General features: G+C 47.6%; 2 protein-coding genes and 1 long non-coding RNA gene across 5 annotated transcripts in view; 2 read left to right on the plus strand and 1 right to left on the minus strand.

The window, feature by feature from the left end:
- The first annotated feature begins 3,786 nt into the window (after positions 1 to 3,786).
- CEBPD (CCAAT enhancer binding protein delta) lies at positions 3,787 to 5,377 on the plus strand. Its single transcript, XM_048938540.1, has one exon. The coding sequence runs from the start codon at positions 4,003 to 4,005 to the stop codon at positions 5,002 to 5,004; it is 1,002 nt and encodes a 333-aa protein (XP_048794497.1). The 5' UTR covers positions 3,787 to 4,002; the 3' UTR covers positions 5,005 to 5,377.
- A 186-nt stretch (positions 5,378 to 5,563) lies between these two features.
- Positions 5,564 to 17,812, minus strand: part of SPIDR (scaffold protein involved in DNA repair) — a 198,857-nt gene continuing 186,608 nt past the window's right edge. Inside the window, exons 15-20 of one of the 3 annotated variants that reach the window (XM_048939561.1) lie at positions 16,594 to 16,792; positions 15,295 to 15,447; positions 10,685 to 10,778; positions 9,124 to 9,238; positions 8,568 to 8,621; positions 5,982 to 6,228 (exon numbers count right to left, since the gene is read on the minus strand). In XM_048939561.1, coding sequence (XP_048795518.1) covers positions 6,088 to 6,228; positions 8,568 to 8,621; positions 9,124 to 9,238; positions 10,685 to 10,778; positions 15,295 to 15,447; positions 16,594 to 16,792 — 756 coding nt within the window. In that variant the 3' untranslated portion in view covers positions 5,982 to 6,087. Of the gene's footprint in view, positions 6,229 to 8,567; positions 8,622 to 9,123; positions 9,239 to 10,684; positions 10,779 to 15,294; positions 15,448 to 15,985; positions 16,082 to 16,593; positions 16,793 to 17,812 lie in introns of those variants that run through there. The other 2 variants (XM_048939560.1, XM_048939562.1) reach the window with 2 other exon arrangements.
- On the plus strand, positions 15,983 to 16,717 carry LOC125690840 (uncharacterized). The gene is made up of 3 exons (XR_007375809.1): positions 15,983 to 16,089; positions 16,166 to 16,529; positions 16,607 to 16,717. It is a non-coding gene; the product is annotated as an uncharacterized LOC125690840 (long non-coding RNA).

Raw genomic sequence — 17,812 nt, forward strand, 5'->3', positions numbered from 1 at the left:
CTGCTCTGGAGCATTCCTTCCTGCCTCTGTACCCCAGTGCACTGCACACCGGGGAGCAGGGCCTGGCCTGGCTAAGGGAGGTGGGTAAGGGGAGGCTGCAGGCAGAGTCCTGATGGCTGGGGAAGGGAACTGGCGGTGGTGCAGAAACAGCTGTTTGTTACCTTGTTTCATATTACAAAAAAGACCTCACTTAGTCAAAAATGAAAAATAAGTCTTCAGATGCACTGCCCACTTTTTAAGTTAGTTGAGGGCACTTAGCTGAAAACATCAGAAATTACCCATGGGTGCAGGTAGAGGTTAGAGGGCAGGTTTTTTTCCACAAGTGTGCACTGCAGGCTGTGTGTGTGTGTTCTCACGGGCAGCTATAAAGCAGGTGGCACTGTGACTGACGCTCAGGTCTAAAGTTGTCAGTCTACAAATGTAAGAAAGTTAAAGCCCAATAAAAAGCAACATGAAAAGGTGAGGAGATATTTAGTGATGAAGTGGCTGCCTGTAGGAGGTGTTAAATGGCACTTTTGGCACATACCTCTGATATATACAAGGTACTTTGACCTGTACCATAGAGGACAAAGTTTAGCTTTACAATTTAACGAGGCTCTTCTCGCTGTGACTTTTGATACCTGCAGCAGCACTGGATGTCTCTGCTTGGCAGGTCTCCTCCTGGGCTGGACCTAAGCAGGAATGTGGTGCAGGTAGCCCTGACACCACGGGCCTTGACAGCCTTTGGGAGATGCCTACAGCAGTTATAAAAACCATCAAAGTAGTTATAAAATTGGTTCCGGCCCTAAACTAAGTGTTGTAATTTGAAGCCCCAGCTACCTCAGTCCTATTAGCAATGTGTTTGTCAGCCTCACGAAGCAGTTGTGGAACAAAGTCTGCATAAAACCGCTGCCTTCTCATAAGCACTTCCCATGCAAAGCCAGTGCAATTACCCTAATGAGCAGTAAATGAGCAGGCTTTCTCTGCAGCTATACGAGCCTGAAACTAACCTCCAACATATGTAAATAGCAGTTGTCAGCCACAGTCCTCATTTCTGAATGCTTTAAATAAAATACAGAAGTTAAAGGGAAGACTGAAGCTCATCTATGAAGGAGCAAGGAAAGCACTGACATAAGGAAAACCTCAGGCAGCCGGGCACTGTGCTTCACAGGGCGGTTTTGTTCTGGTTCCAGAAAAGAGCGAAACGATGCAGGGCTCAAAGGCAGAGAGTGCTATAGGTCTTGTGATGCACAGCACAACCTAGCAGCTGTCCACAAGTGCAGAAGGGCATTTCCTTCCTCGATTAAACAGGCAGATGTGGGCTGTAGCTGGAAGTGCATCAGTTGTGTCTGAAAAGCGACGCAGCACATTAGCTTATACTCTCAGTAGGCTTCTGTTAGTGTACAGAGTAGTGCTCCCTTTAAGCTCACTGCTGACACCCCTGTCAATCTTATAATTTCCCTCTAATTAAATGTCATCTGACTGCTCAATGTAGAGGAAAACCAGCTCCAGCCTCCAGTTTCATTTCTTAATGACAAAGAAATTTAGGCATGCTGCATGTCACGCTCAGGTATTTCCTATTTCAATTCATCCCATCACCCTGCTCTACAGCTGCCTTTCCCAGCCCATGAACCAGGATTCCCCTGGAGGCTGCTCTGTCACTGGGCCAGGCAAGGCCTCCAAAGCTCTGCTGCTATCAGCCCCTCTGGCACAGTGCCGTACTTCTGCCTGGGCAGGAGAGCTCTGAGAGAATGGAGAGGATTGAAGCAAGGCTGAAGCCTTGCCCCAGTTCCTTGCCTTACCTGTGGGCTGTCCCCACATTTAGCTTTGCTGTTACACTCCCATTCCTCAGGTTCCTGGGAGTCACAGCTGGCACTGGAGAGTGAAGTGTGTCTATTCTCTCTGGAAAATCGTAGAGAGTTTCCTTGTTTCTTTTTGTCTTCTATGCTCAACCATGACCAGCTTTTACAGAAATTCAGGTGCTCATAACGTTTTTTAATGCTCTGTAAAACTTACCACAGGCAAGGAGACTTAGTGCCTCAGGTACGCAGCAGTTTGAGTGATCCAAGTTCTTGTCTTTTCTCTGCCTGTGAAAGCTGAACATGAGTCAGCAACATGCTCCTGCAGCAAGGCAGCTGGTGGTGTCCTGGCTGTGTGATGACAGCATGGCCAGCAGGCCGAGGGGTGAGCTGAGGTCACAGCTGGAGCATGGAGCTCAGGTCTGGGTCCTCAGTACAAGAGAGACCTGGGCTGTGGGCTGGACACAACGCAGGGCCACCTGTGAGCAGAGGCTGAGAGAACCAGGCCTGTTTAGCCTGAAGGAATTTCCCAGGGATCTCACCAGTGTTAATGAATACCTGAAGGGAGGGAGCAATGAGGCCAGGCTCTTTACAGTGGTTCCCAGTGCCAGGATAAGAGGCAGTGGGCACAACCTGGCACACAGGATGTTCCCTCAGAGCACCAGGAGCACTTCTGTGCTGTGCAGGTGACGGAGCGCTGGCACAGGCTGTGTGTGGGCTCTGCAGCTCAGAGACCTTCAGCAGCTGCCTGGATGTGGGCCTGGGACCCTGCTCTGGTGTGCCTGATGGAACGGGAGTTGGGCCTGATGGGCACTGCCAGCCTCAGCCAGTCTGGGGTGCTGTGAAATTGTTCATGCAACAAAACCGCTGAAAGCTGTGGAGTGCAGGTCTTATGGGGAGCAGTTGAGAGAACTGGGATTGATCAATCTGGGGAGGAGAAAGTTCAGGGGAGACCTTGTTGCTCTCTACAGTCGCCTACACGGAGTCTGTAGCGAGGTGGGGATCAGTCTCTTATCCCAGGATACTAGCAATAGGACAAGAGGGAATGGCCTTAAATTGTGCCAGAAGATGTTCAGGTGGGATATTAGGAGGAAAAAAAAACCTCTGCTCGGAAAGAGTGGTGAGGCAGTGGCAGAGGCTGCCCAGGGAGGTGGTGGAGTCAGCATCTCTGGAGGTGTTCAACAAACACAGAGATGTGGCACTCAGGGGATGGGCTGGCAGTTGTACCAGATGGTCTTAGAGGTCTTTTCCAACCTTAATGACTCTAGAATTCTATGCAAACAGCTTCTGAGACTTCAGAAGAATGTGGCTGTATTCCTGCCTTGAATCCCTGAATCCTACTTTGGTAAATAGCATCACTTTTTTACTTACTTGCTTAGTTGCCCCCGAGCTTCACACCGTGAGGAGGAAGCACTGAGAACTACCACCTGAGCTGGGCTCCTCACCTGCTGGAACGCCGGGACGAAGGCACCCGGGGCAAGCCGGTCTTTACCATCACGAACCTGGGCAGCTCGTGCCCCTTTCCCACCTCGGAGCCGCGCCGGCCGCCCGCACCGCAGGGCTCCGCGTCCGAGCGCTCGCCTCGCGCCTCGGGAGGGCGCTGGGGTGCTGGGAGCGGGGCCGAGCGGAGCCGTCGCGGCCCCGGTGGGACGGGGCGACGCAGGGAGGGTGCAGGAACCGGGGACCCGGCACCTCCGCCTCCCTCCGTCCCCCCGGGGCCGCCAGGTGGCATCGCTCTGCGGTGCCCGAGGGAAGCGGCGTGCAGGTGCCAAGGGAGGAGCCGCGCGGACAGGGGCCGGCAGCACCTCACCCTTTCCCACCCCTCCGCGCACACACGCACACCCGAGAGGCAGGGACGAGCCCGGCCACCTCCCCCTCCTCCTCCTCCTCCTTCACGGCCTCGCACCCCACCCGCTCCCGCCTCCGGGTCCCCGGGGGTGCCGGGAACACCCCGCGCCCGTCACTGGGACGGGAGGCGGGGCCGCCGCCGTATAAGAAGGCACCGAGCGGCCGCCTGCACTGCCAGGTCCCGAGACGCGCCCGCGGGGAGCAGCGCCCGGCGCAGCACAGCGCAGCACAGCACAGCAGTCCGGAGCCACTCCGCAGCCCGGTAGCGCTCCGCAGCCGCAGGCAGCAGCCCGGCCCCGCTCCCCTCCGCCCGTCGGAAGCTGTGGAGCCGCGAGCGGCGCGCAGCAGCGGGTGGTGCCCGCGGCCCCGAGCCCCCATGAGCGCCGCCGCCCTCTACAGCCTGGACTCGCCGGCATGCTATAGGAGCTGGTGCCCCGAGCCCGCCAACTTCTACGACGCCAAGGTGGGCAGCGGCGGGCCGGGCCCCGCCTGCAAGCCGGGCGGCCGCGCCATGAGCGCCGAGGAGGCGGCGGGCGGCGGCGGCGGCGCGGACCTGGCCGAGCTGAGCGCGGCCGCGCCGGCCATGTACGAGGACGAGAGCGCCATCGACTTCAGCTCCTACATCGACTCCATGTCGGCCGTGCCCAACCTGGAGCTGTGCAACGACGAGCTGTTCGCCGACCTCTTCAACAGCAACCACAAGCCCGAGCGGGGCGGGGACTACGGCGAGTACCTGCCGCCCGCCGCCAGGGAGCCGGGCCCCGCCGGCAGCGCCCCGCCGGGCGCCGGGCCCCGCGCCGCCCCCGCCTCCTCCTCCTCCTCCCCGCCGCCCTCCTCCGCCTCCTCCGCCGCCTCCTCGCGCGGCGCCCTCAAGCAGGAGCCCGAGTGGAGCGACGCCGAGCTCTCGTCCTCGCTGCTGCCCTCGCAGATCGCCACCTGCGCGCAGACCATCATGAACCTGGGCGGGCAGCCCACGCCGCCCACCTCCCCCGAGCCGGCGGGCGGCTGCTCCCCGCCGGGCTGCCCCGCGCGCTCCCCCGGCCCCGCCGCCGCCGCCGCCGTCGCCTCCGCCGCCCGCCCGGCCCCGCCGCCCGGCGCCCGCGAGCGCGGCGCCAAGAAGTGCGTGGACAGGTTCAGCCCCGAGTACCGGCAGCGCCGCGAGCGCAACAACATCGCCGTGCGCAAGAGCCGCGACAAGGCCAAGCGGCGCAACCAGGAGATGCAGCAGAAGCTGCTGGAGCTCTCGGCCGAGAACGAGAAGCTGCACAAGAAGATCGAGCAGCTCACCCGGGACTTGAGCGGCCTGCGGCACTTCTTCAAGCAGCTGCCCGCCGCCTCCTTCCTGCAGCCCGGCTCGGCGGGCTCCGACTGCCGGTAGCGGCGCGGCGAGGCCGGCCCGCGGGGCGGGCGTCTCTTACCTCAGGGCCGCGCGGAGCGGAGCGGAGCGGAGGTGCCGGGCCGGGCCCACCCGGCGGTGCGTGGCGCTCCGGGCGCGGGGCCGCGGCGTTCGCCGCGAAGAAGCGAAAGGAACCGAAGCTACGCGTCTTTTCGTTCGCTCCCTTAAGTTATTTTTGTAACGGTAGTCCCTGTCTTTTCTACGTGTTACTCGAACCGATGCAGCTATGGTACATCTGTTAACGATCCGAACACCCGTGTGCGCTAGGCGGTAGGACGGCGAGGACCGAGCATGACCTTTTATATCGATTTTTACAGCATTTCTTAAGAATAAAACCGAACGAGTATTTTAAAGACGCTCCGCTCTCGTCTGTGCCGTACGGCTGCGGGCGGGCGCGGCGCTCGGGGCGAGGGAGCGGGGCGGGGCCGCGGGCCGGGGCTGTGCCGGCGGCAGAGCTGCGCTGCGCTGCGGGCGGGGCCGCCCTCCGGCCCGGGCCAGGTGAGGGAACGGGCGCGGGGCGAGCGGCGCGACGCCGCTGTGGCGGGTGCGCACGGAGCCGCTCTCCGCCCGAGGGACTCCTGCCCTTCGCTCTCGCCGTTTACGAAACCCACCCTCAGCCCGAGCTCTTACGCCGACCCCCATATCGGCTCCCCCGGGCGAGCTAGAGTTAGCAGGCCGCAGGGACGCGCGGCATCCCCCGAACACGCGGACTCGGAATGCGGGACACCTCAACACAAGCGCTGGTCAAGTCTTAGTGCCATTTATTACCCGGCGGTAACCGACACCGCCGCTCGGAACCAGCCGCTTCCGTGGGTCCCGCCGGCAGAGCTGCCCCGCGGCATTCATTGCAGAAGCGGCAGTAACGTGTTTGCCGTTGACATAACAGAATACAAAACGTCCCAACCGTTCGGAACTCCAGAACAAGGCGTTCGACGTGCCATAACAACAAACGGCTCAGCACAAGAGCCGGGGCGGCCGAGCAGAGCTCTGTGCGCTCCGTACACCCCCCCGTTTGACGGCCTCCCTTCTCGACTCCCCCCCCGCCCTGCATTACCGCGCTCCCGTTCAGCCGCTCGCCCCGCCGGGTCCCGCGGGCAGCAGCGCCACCTCCTCCAGCCGCGAGCAGCCGGGCCGCCCGCCGGCGCCGAGCAGGAGGCAGGGCAGCGGGCCCAGCTCCTTGCCCAGCACGCTGCTCGCCTCGTAGCTCTGCGGGGAGAGAAGCGCGGAGAGTGAGATCGTCCCGGATGCGCGGCTCTCAGACACAGGGCGTAAGGGAAAGTGCTCAGAACGGATGGAAGGAGCGAGCGCTTTGGGTTTCTGCTAATTAATTACATCTCATTGTCGTGTAAAGTGCTGCCTCCCCGCCGGGCTTTTAAAAATGAATCGTTTAAAGTAATGGGGGAGGGGGAGGGAAGTAAGTTTGACCTATTTTGCTGAACCCACCTCTTTCGCTAAACCCACCGGTGCTTCCTTTACGCAGCCTTCCTGCACCGGCGGGACCTCACACGCTGCGTACCGATGACCTCCTCAGCATCAGAACAACCCTTGCCGTACGCGATAACCACATCCAGCACCCGTTCCAGGTACCGTTCGGCCCCGCAGCCCGACTCGCCGTGCGGCGGCACAGGTGGCCGTGCCGGTCCCACTCGGGGTTGCCATGGGGCAGAAGTGGCTGAGCCCAGCCCCATTGCCCAGGGAAGGGACTGCAAAACATCACCCCCGTGTACCTCAGCAGCGCTGGCAGCACAAATAATAATTTAAAAAACTACCAGCAGCCACTCGAAGTGGTGCTTCTTGTGGTTGATGTACAGAGAAGTGCTGCTTTTTAAAATGCAGCCAGTTTTGAGGTGGAAATGCTAACGGGAAAAAAAAAAAAAAAAAAAAAAGCATCCCTTCACTTCAGATAGATAGGAAAAAAAAAAACAAAACAAAACCCAAATCCACAAAAAAAGCAAAGCTGTGTTTCAAGGCCAGGCTGGATGTGGCTCTGGGCTGCCTGGTCTGGTGGCTGGCGACCCTGCACATAGCAGGGGGGTTGAAACTGGGTGATCATTGTGGTCCTTTTCAACCCAGGCCATTCTATGATTCTAAATACCAGCATTATAACAACCGAAACATGAAGAAGAGGTTGTTTGAATCTAATATATAGAAAAAGTTACATTCTGTCAGCCTGTAATAAAACCAGACACATCCTGAAAAATTTTGAAGGACTTTGCAGCTATTTAAAGAGCTAACGTTTGGAAATGTATTCTTAATGAAACATACACCCTGTGGTATAAGAAAAGTAATACACAATTTCAGAGAATCCTCACACTTAAAGGATTGTCCAAGAATCACATTAAAACCATGGGGCACATAATTGCAGATTACCAGAATGCTGTATAAATGTGGGGAAGCAAAGTGAACCCCATAGGTACCACCTAAGTGCAGACACTTACCGAGGATGATTAACCAAAAAGACAAGCTGACCCTTGCCCCCTTCCACGTGCAATGGGAAGAGGGGTCTCCAGCTCCTACCAGGACTTAATCACTTTCTGAAGGTGCCGCTCCTTCTCTACTGATCAGCTGGCAGCCAATGGCAGCCACACACCTGCCCTCAGTGCCTCACTTACCTGCGATAAATCTGGGTCACTGTGCCAAATGTCAGGGTTCTTCTGATAGCCCAGAATAAGGAGTAACTACTTCATGGTTACATAAGCTGCACTTTAGCCCATGCATCCCGGCGGCTTATGTGTATTTCATTTATATAGATCCCAATTACAAAGTATTACTTTGCATGCATTTTGCAATTTGCTGTAGCATTACTGCCCCTCAGTAATTTTGTGTTCGTGCCTTGGTTGTTTTTATAGGGTTCAGAAGCCAGGAAAGGTAGAATGCTCAGACTGTAGCTTCACTGTCCGTGGACTCTAAAGCCTGGCACTGCCCAGTGTAGCTATGAATATCTGGACACTGCTATTGCAAGTAGCTGTGCATCCACATCTAAGCTAAAGCTGTCTACACATCCTGCCTGCAGCACCCCTGAGATGCAATAGCAGGGCATCAGCAGGTGCAAGGTGCAATTGCCAAAGGGGAGGTTTGTGCTAGGAGCACACTAACACACTTCAAACCACTCGGACCAGGCTGAACAGAAGAGGAAAAATATTTCTAACGAAACCTCCTACTGCTTTCAGTGCAGTTCTGAGAAGAGCTGCCTGAAAGGTGGTGGGACCTCTATCTTTGGATGTCTTCAAGACCCTGCCAGACGAAGTCATGATTGACCTGACCATGTGTTGGCAATAGCCCAGTGTGAGGGGCAGGTCAGACACCAACCACAGAATCATAAAATGGCCTGGGTTGAAAAGGACCATAAAGATCACCTAGTTTCAACCCCCCTGCCATGGGCAGGGTCGCCAACCTCTAGACCAGGATGCCCAGAGCCACATCCAGCCAACCTCCAGCATCCCTTCCATTTCTATGATTCAAATATCTTCCCTTTTGACTCGCAGCATCTTCAGGACTCTGCCACTCTATGTAGTTTAACTCTCATCGACAACCACTATACCTACCCCATCCACATTGGCAGCAGACATCAGGAGAGAAGAGATTGTTCTTTGTAGCAGCTGGAAAGAAGAAATGAACATGTTTTGATCATGACAAAAACTACAGGTGTTGGAAAACATTCTGTTTACAGATAAAACAGTCACGTTAAACAAAGATACATTATTCCATTATAGCACAGTTTTATTTCTCCGGACAAAAAAGCAGGGGAGAGGTGACACAAAAGATGCTTAGAATAGGAATGTGAAAATACAAGTTCCTTGCAGGCTGTGGGGAGCTTCCCAAGAGCCCAACCCAAGACAACCCTTCTGCTGGACCTGATGCTTTATTTTTTTGGGTACCTCAGGCTGAGCTCAATGACTGAGCTACTTGATCAAGATCTGGGACCTGGATTCTCTGTGCAATGACACACAAGTCCAGCATTAGATTAAATTATGGGATACTCTTACATCTTTTCTTTTTTCTTCTAAAAGAGCTTTTATAAAACTGCCATTTACAGTACTCATGTATCCACATATCTAGCCTCAATACACTCCATACACTGATGCTCATTTTTTGTCATACCTTTACTTTTACTGTACTTTGAGATTGGGATGGACAACTCAAGAAGACTTCCAGCTGCATTTTCAAAACGGGTGAAATGACAACTTCAGAGCACTGGCTGCAATACAGCAGTCCACTGAAGCGTGCAAATAATGATGGAAAAACACAAAGAATGGAAAAGTTATCAATCATTAAATCAAAACACAAACAAACAAAGAACAGCTTACTTATTTCCTAACCACTTTGCTGATAGGCTTCTAGTTGAAGAGCCCTGTTAAAAACTTCAGCTGATAACAGCAAATGGAGCTCTTCTGTTGGTGGACACAAGTAACATTAATGGAGGACCTAAACTCTTCTAGCAAAAGTATCTTCTTTTCTTACGTTCATACAACATGTGGGGAGGCTGTGATCTACACTCGACTCACTTAATAAAATATTAATCCCATAACCTTCTAAAAGTTATGGCCAAAAAAAAAAGAGAAAAATATAGAGTTGGCCTAAATGATTTGTTGATTTGGACCCTCACTGAGCAGACACTCAACATTTGCAGCACGCACGCACTTAAGCCATATGCACAAAATTAAGCACAGGCACAAGTACTCAATGGAATATGGTCTTAAATAAGTGTTGATGCCACATTGTTCTCCAAACAAAGCAGAAGCGTCCTTGAGAATACAGAAAAAAGATCATGAAGTACACTACTATGAGTACATGGATACCTCCTTGATTTTTGCACGACAGTATCATGCAGGACAACTTTTGCTTTATTTTCATCTTTTCCCCCCGGAGGTTTTACACAGCAGAGCACATGCAATAAAACCTCTTGTATTTAGGAAAATGGTATATATTTCAAGGGGACTGTAATCACCTTACTTCTGCTTTTTTTAAGTTTTCCCAATACAGAGAAGCCCCTTTCCTTCTTTTTACACTCAGCACTCTCTTACCTCCTCAAGCTTTTATCCCACCAGGTATCTCAAGAGTAAGCTGGCTAAGTAACTGAAGGGGATACTCCCCAAGAAAATACCAGTGTGATGCAGGCTGAACCTTTCACATGGTAACAGGTCACATTTGTGACAGCTCTACATCCAAAATTATTCAATTTCCTCTTTAGAAAGGCTGTACATTTCATTGGTCTGAAAGGCATCTCTTTCACATTTATGTAAATCACAGCAAAGATCACAGCTTGCTACAAAACCGTGGTGAATTACTGACATAGAGGGTAACAATATTGGGTAAAAAAATACTTTTCAAGGAGCTTAAAATCAGGCCTGTGATTTATGTGGCACGTTCATTAAAAGAAACACTACAATGCAGTAGGATTTGAAATCTTTATAAGCAAAAACTTAGCTTGGAAACTGTGGTAGCTACAAATTCAAACCATTCCATATCTACTTGTATCTTTCTTAATAAATTAATCTAACCTTGCTGGTTTTATCAGTTCATCAGCAATAAAAATACTACGTCTCAGTTCTAGGAAGGAACAAAGTGCAGCCTGTGCCTGCAGGAATTATTTCATCACCTATTGCTGTTATGGCTACATCTGCAGAACACCTGGAATTCTACGGAGCACCTTGACTCTCACCTGTCCTGGGGATACAGTTCCAACTTTCCATTGCCACATCTGTCACATGTAGGCCAGGAGAAAGCAGTGCTCTCATTAACTCCAACAACAGTACCTGCAGAAAATGGTATTTTTATTTACAAGATAAGAAATGTAAGCTAGCAAACACAGACACTACTGGCTTCACAGCAACTTCGGCCATTTTCAAAAACAATGATGCAAGTTAAACTCCATTAATAATAGAGTTATTCTTCATCTAGGCTGATTTAAGACAGATCAGATCTGACCCAGAGATTGAAGTGTGTGCTTAAGAAGGGAATGCCAAAGATACTTTGGACTAATACAAAGGGCCTAGCGAGTTTTGGCAAGAAAAACATTCTGAGTTTTATGAGAAGCAGTAAAGAGTTTATTATGCTTTATGGTAATGATATGCTGAAATAATTAGCACTGTTTATGGAGAAAATTCTTACAAGCATTTCGAACTAAACATGGTGGAACAGCGGAAAGACCAAAACTACAGTAAAATAAGCCCTCAGTCTAGTACAAAAGGTGCACAGACTAAAAATTCCAGCTCTTTTTGAAACAGAATCTCACAGTTGTATAACAGATTCAATGAAATAAGCCCCTGGAGACCAGGGAGCATTTGCACCGTCTGTAAAACAGGTTGTTAATCTCCTGTGTTCCAGACTCTCCTGAGACAAGGGCTGTCAGAAGGGACGAAAGGATACATAAACAGCAAACCCGCGTTTCCTTTGGGAATTCAGAGGACAGCAAGCCTGAAGATCAGGAAAGCAACTTCTCAAATGTAACATTTATGACCCGATTTCTGTATATATAACAAAATAACATGGATTACACTTTTTTTTTCTTATATTTAACTTCTTGGACTGTAGCAGGAAAAAAATTGTGATGCACTGTGGGTTTCTGTCAGCATTTGCAAGATAGACAATTCCTGCCACAGCACGGGCTTGCTCCCTTGCTAATGGAAAAGAAAAAACTGATTATTTTGCTGAGTTTTTTTCCTTTTTGTAACAACCTTTTTTTTTTTTTTTAAATCCCCTTTTCTGACAGATCTGTTTCTCTCTACACATTTCAGCTTGGGAGATTGGCTTTTTACATGGCAGAGAGTAACATGACAAGGCAGAACAGTTTCAAGCTAAAAGAGGGGAGATTCAGATTTGATGTCAGGAGCAAATTTTTCACTGAGAGGGCAGTGAGGCGCTGGCACAGCTGCCCAGAGAAGCTGCGGTGTCCCATCCCTGGAGGCACTCAAGGCCAGGTTGGATGGGGCCCTGGGCAGCTGAGCTGGTGGGGTGCAGCTCTGCCCATGGCAGGGGGAGGCTTTAGGGTCTTTTTCAACCCAAGCCACTGTATGAATTTTTCTGCCAGTTGTGTGCCATACTGCAACTACAGGATGCCAGTGACAAGCAACACAAATCCATTTGAGGAAGATGTATCAGGATCATTCTGACATTATGCCTACTGGAGAAGTTTATTTTGATGAAAACATGGAGTTCCCTCATGAGATCACCAGAGATCACTGAAGTGAGAAGAAATACAACTCTAAACAGCAGCATATCTAAGAATCCTGCAAGTCTTTTGCATCCTGCATGCAAAGTGACTTTTAAGCTGCTGATCATCTGTACATTTTTGTAAATCTTTTAGATTTTGCTTGTTTTTTTCAAACCTTTTAGACATTCTCCTAAGATCCTTCTTTTAAATGGAAACACACACAGCCAAAATTAGCTTTCCACTTCCACGCTACTCTTCTGGATTGTACCTGACAACACTGAGAAGAAACTGACAATAGCTCAATTAGGACAACACCTGGAAAAACAGATCTTGAGTGAGGGATGCAAGGGAGGGCTAAGGACTCAAAGTAACACTCTGGTTAAAATGCACCAAAAAAGGAAAAAAAAAAACCAAAAAGGTGTGTACACAATCAGTTGTCTGTTAGTTGGTTACCCTGATTAATAGATAGGAAAGAAAAAAGATGCAGTCCAAAAGCCCTAAGTAAGACAACTGACTCCATTTTGTTCAGACTGCAAATAGGGAAACTGAAAAAAAGAAACCTGAGTAAGGGCTTAAAGACAAAAATATCCAGTGTAAAAATTCAGTCACTGGATGTGAATCATACACTAGGCAAACATCATTAATCACGTAATAGTCCCACGCAGCATACGTGGTATGAACTAACTAGAATTTGCTCATAAGCATGGTTAAGATTAAGAGCAGTTCTCTACAGTGTGGACTGCCAACATTTAAGTCACACTGACTGCTACTATATGGCAAAAAGAGGTTACAAATCACTTTGGCATGAATAGTGAAAACAAATCTATTAACCCTCAGCTCACAGGTGAGAACCACAGATTGATCCTGGAAAGAAGAATAAACTGCCTTGTGGAAAGCAATCACAGGTTCTTACCAGGTACATGAGTGGGTGTGATCAGGCCTCCATGAAATTTGTGAGAAACTCAGTGGCTATGCTTGTCACCCATTCTTCTGATGGGGGAGAAAGGATTTGACCAAGTATAACTGGAAGACTTCATTTAGCAGAACACTGTTACAAACACATGAAGACAATCTGCACCAAGGGCTGTTCCACTGATTAAAAGGAAGCTTTTCTAGTGAAGGGTGAGATACTCTGTCACCTCCCTGAAAGGCAGAGGTGCAGCAAGTAGGGCAAAAGAGCACGAAGGAGCAACACTTCAAGTAGGGGTAAAGAAAGCCTTTGCAGCTCCTTTCAACATTTGATGAGAGGACGCCTGCACACAGCACACGAAGGTGACCAACAGTAAGGGAAGTAAAAGGAGGACACAGAGAAAAACAGTGAACACAGCAATCCTGCTGCTCACTGAAAGTCAGATTAACCATTTGGTGAGCTTTTTATAGATGAGACAGAGGTGGTGAGTGACCAAGACAATTTTTCTCCATCAAATTCATGTTCCCACCAATAAAGTAGTGCTAATATTATTATTTTCACTTCTTTTCATTAGAAAGCTGTAAGCTGTAAGCATTAGCTACCAAATCCCAAAGCAGTGGATATGTTTTAAATACAATTAAATAATTTTAGTTAGTTACACAAAAAAGTGAAGGTTGCAATCTATATATAGCAGTAGCATAGGGTTAAGGATGATGCTTCATATTCTACATTGGTTCAAAGGTGTGGAAACATGCTGATAGTAGCTACCCCAGGCAAATTTCATATCAAGCAAGACGAGATTGTAGGATTAATTTATCCTGATGTCATTCTACCATCTTTAATAAAGAACAGGGAAAGTGTTACACCTCTAACATATGTAAAGTAAGCGTTTGTTTACACATGGATTACAAAGACGTCTTTGCCTTGCTTTACTGAAAAAAAAAGGACAGGCACTTTTGCTTTATATACACTGTGAATGGGATGAAAGAAGACAGGTGCTTTGGGTAACCTAGTTATTAGTGTAACCTAGTTGCAGTGAGTAAGGGCAGAGGAGTAGGAACTCTTAGCATAACTACTGCAGAAGTGAAAATAAAAAGCATTTCCTACCCAGTGACAGAAATATCTTTCAAGTACCTCACGGTATCAGTGGAAGATGTACATAATGACCAAAGCTTAGAGAGCCTGTAGTTGTGCTTGTTTTTCATTATATAGAGTTCAATGTTTGCCACTTCAAGATGGCTTATATATCAATCACGGAGGCATTGCTAACTTGTGGCTCTACCCTAGAGAAGGTAAGTTTAGTGGTTTAGCTTTGAGTGGTTTAAAACGGACTTTTCGGTGTATTGCTGTATAGCTGAGAGGATTAATTTGTAATTACTATTTGCTCTTATTTCAAACATCATTTCAAACATTCAAGTGAATACTTGGAAGTGTAAATGTAAAACGGTGTCAAGAATTTTGTACAAGGGCTGCTGGAATTGTAAGAGTTAGATTAAAAAGGGAAAATGTCTTTAAAAGCCAAAAGTTACTTGGCTTTTAAGGACTTTTCCCTACAGGCATTCTGCAAATTGGGTGCTTAAGAAGTCTGAGTGGACAGTGTTAGAAGATACTGTGTATGAAATGTTTCTACACAGTTCAGAAATATTAGAAAATACACTGCAATAAATGTTTCTGCACGGTTAGCAGTAGGACTACACTATCAGACAAGGCAATGATCCAAAGTGGCTGGTGAGCGAATCTCAGCTAAGTTAAGCTTGGTGACTGTGGTGAAATATTAAATTGCCCCACTGCAGCAAAGCTCCAGGAAAATTAGACAGTAACCCCTATCATTCAGAGTCTGGCTGACATATCTTCTCCATCTGCCTGAAAAATATTGTTATCCCTTACTGTTGCCAGTATCAACATGGTGATGTGAACAGAAGGTTTCTGAAAGAAGATGGTGAGGAATATGACCAAACAGACCTGCACATCAAACATTTATTCTGGGGCATCAGTGAGTGGGAGCAGCAGGCAGGCAGAATTTGGCCAGCAAAAGACAAACAAAGCCCACAAAGAAGCACAAAAACTTAAATATCCTAATGATCTACAGCAGTACGGTGCTTTTTCATCCTTGCACCCTGTTTGTGCAAGAAATCAATATGAGAACCTGAAAGATTAAAGTGAACACAAATAATTAACCACATTCATTTCAGAAAAGGCCAATACGAACCTCTCACAGCACAAATGGAATTGGCCTGTGTGGTAGAATCCAGCTCATCGAGTTTGACAGGGCCAGGCAGCTCACTGAGGTCAGCATCAGCAGCCGAGCACAAAAGAGGCTTTTGTAATAAGAGAACAGTACGTTCAACACAAATAATCCTACCTGCCAACAAAGACATTTCAACTCAGTACAGTAACAAGGAAAAAGGTGACCATGATAACTGTCATGGCCAATAAAGACATTTGTCACTGCCAGCTACTAAACAGATGGATAGACTCTACCAGGTTTTCTCAATGACAAAATATTTTGCTTTCAGTGATACACGCAGCATGCTCTTGTCACATTTTGTGACTCTCGGGGAAAACAATTCTCTAAAATTCTAACATGTTACAAAAGCAAAGCAGATTCCATCCAGACTGCACTGTACCACGCTGGAAACAGAAAGTTCTTGTCTCTTCCCTAGTAAAAAGCTTGGTCGCCCTCAAGGTTGTTCTATTTTTATTTGTTTGTTTAAGATTACAAAGCGTAGGTGCATGCAATACTTTATTCTCCAAATAAATGAAACCAATGCAACCTCAGTTAGCAAGGGAAAACAGACTGATTAGAGGATGTGGTGACAGGACTCACAGCCACTTACATAGTTGCATTTTGGAAATGAGCAAAGGCATGAGAGGTGAATTACACAGGCGTACATCACACAGAAGGATGGGTGAGCCTCATTCATACAAATGACTAAAAAAGAATGTAGACTGAACCACCATCTCACAGGACCTGCATGGCACCCGAGGGCTCACAGCTGAAATGGTAAAGGAAAGCTTGTAATGGCTTTTTATCTAGGGACATGCAAGTCTTTAGGTTCATTGCCTTTCTCCTTTTGCAGGTTGTAAGTTCAATAAAACAAGATTCTGCAATCAAATATCAATACAAATGAATATTAAAACAAAGGAAAGCAAGTTTCTTACTATTTCTGAATCTTCTGTCAGCTAGCAAATTTGTTTGAGGTTGGTCTTTAGATTCAACAGTCATCAAGGAAGACTGATAGAAATATTGGTGAACAAATGGTAAGATCACTTAATTTCTTATTTTCTTGGAAGATAAAGAAAAAAAACCCCAAACTAACAACAACAGAAGAGAAACCTTACAGAAATCCTCCAATTACAACCCCTTTCAGGTTTCTCATCCCAAACTTGCAATGTTTCATCTTCATCTCAGAGTGGAAGTCTATACAGGTTATGTATTACAGTGTAAGTAACGCGGGTGTTTATTCTGTTTGATTCCAGTTGCTTCAAAACCACACGTAAAGCTTACCATTTCCCCACAGGGCATCCTTGAAGAAGATGAATCGTGAGGCAACATTGAGGGCTTCTATGATTTCCGTACTGAGAACACATGATGCAGTGACTGACACAGCAACAACTTTTGGAATTCCACGAACTACACTTTGCAAAGTGAAGTCAGTCACAAACAACAACATCTCTCTTTGATTTACAGGAACACTGTGTTTTGTCTATGATTTAAAAAAATAAAAAAATTCAAAATTAGAATGCAGTCATTAATTTTTGGAAGAAGAAAAGACAAGTAACACACTCATCTGTAAGCAACTAATAAAACTGACAAATTACTACACTTATGGCCAGTAAAGAAGAATGAATCAGGTTTTTCATTGTTCCTTAATGCAGTTACAGATTATCCTCTCTACCTTCAGTTAACTTTCCAAAGCTGACCCACTGAGATCTTGGTGCCCTCTCTATCAACTGTCATGTTTTATCGTGACTCATTTGCACATGAAAATAAATGCCATAAAAAGTTAATTGGATGTTTCTATGAACAAAGACTAAAGTAATTTTTCCCTTAAAAAAGAAAGGCTAACATCACTTCTATTATTAAGAAAATGTTCTATGCACTGTTGTGTGATTCTGAAGAGTACCTCACCCTGTCTAATAGCTCCTGCAAATACAAAGCTGCCGGGTTTTCTTTCTGCACATCCACAGGTATTTGAATGATACATAGAAGTGTGAAAGGAGATAACTCATAAGAAAGAAACACAGGAAATCACAATGACAATGCAAGTTTTCTGCCTAAGACAGGTACAAAAATTAAGGTATATCAAAACTAATGATGTCACAACCAAAATAACTACATTTCACATTGTATTTCTTCGTATCTGAAAACAGTTACTGCTAAGTCAATAGCGTTTTAAAACACTGACACTGTGATGATGAACAGGACAGCTTAGATAGACATGAATTTACACATCAGGGATTAGTTCAAAGGCTCTAACAAAATTAGATAGGTTGATAATGAGGTTTCTTTCTTCTTTTTTTTTGTTTTCAACACAACTGTTATAATATGTACATGTGTCTGTGATTTTTCCCACAGTTTAGAAACAAATGAGCTTAGTAAGATTATATTTCATATTTACCAGTCCAAGCAACTTGTAATTTTAAAAATTCTAATATTATACAATATTTAAGTGAAATTATTTTAGTTTTGCCTTAAAAGGGCTTTGTTACTATTTTTAATTAGT

Source organism: Lagopus muta, chromosome 3 (assembly GCF_023343835.1).
Source record: "Lagopus muta isolate bLagMut1 chromosome 3, bLagMut1 primary, whole genome shotgun sequence".
Taxonomy (NCBI): domain Eukaryota; kingdom Metazoa; phylum Chordata; class Aves; order Galliformes; family Phasianidae; genus Lagopus; species Lagopus muta.

Coding starts and splice junctions, on each gene's coding strand:
- CEBPD (XM_048938540.1), top strand. CDS start 4,003: ATGAGCGCCGCCGCCCTCTACAGCCTGGACTCGCCGGCATGCTATAGG.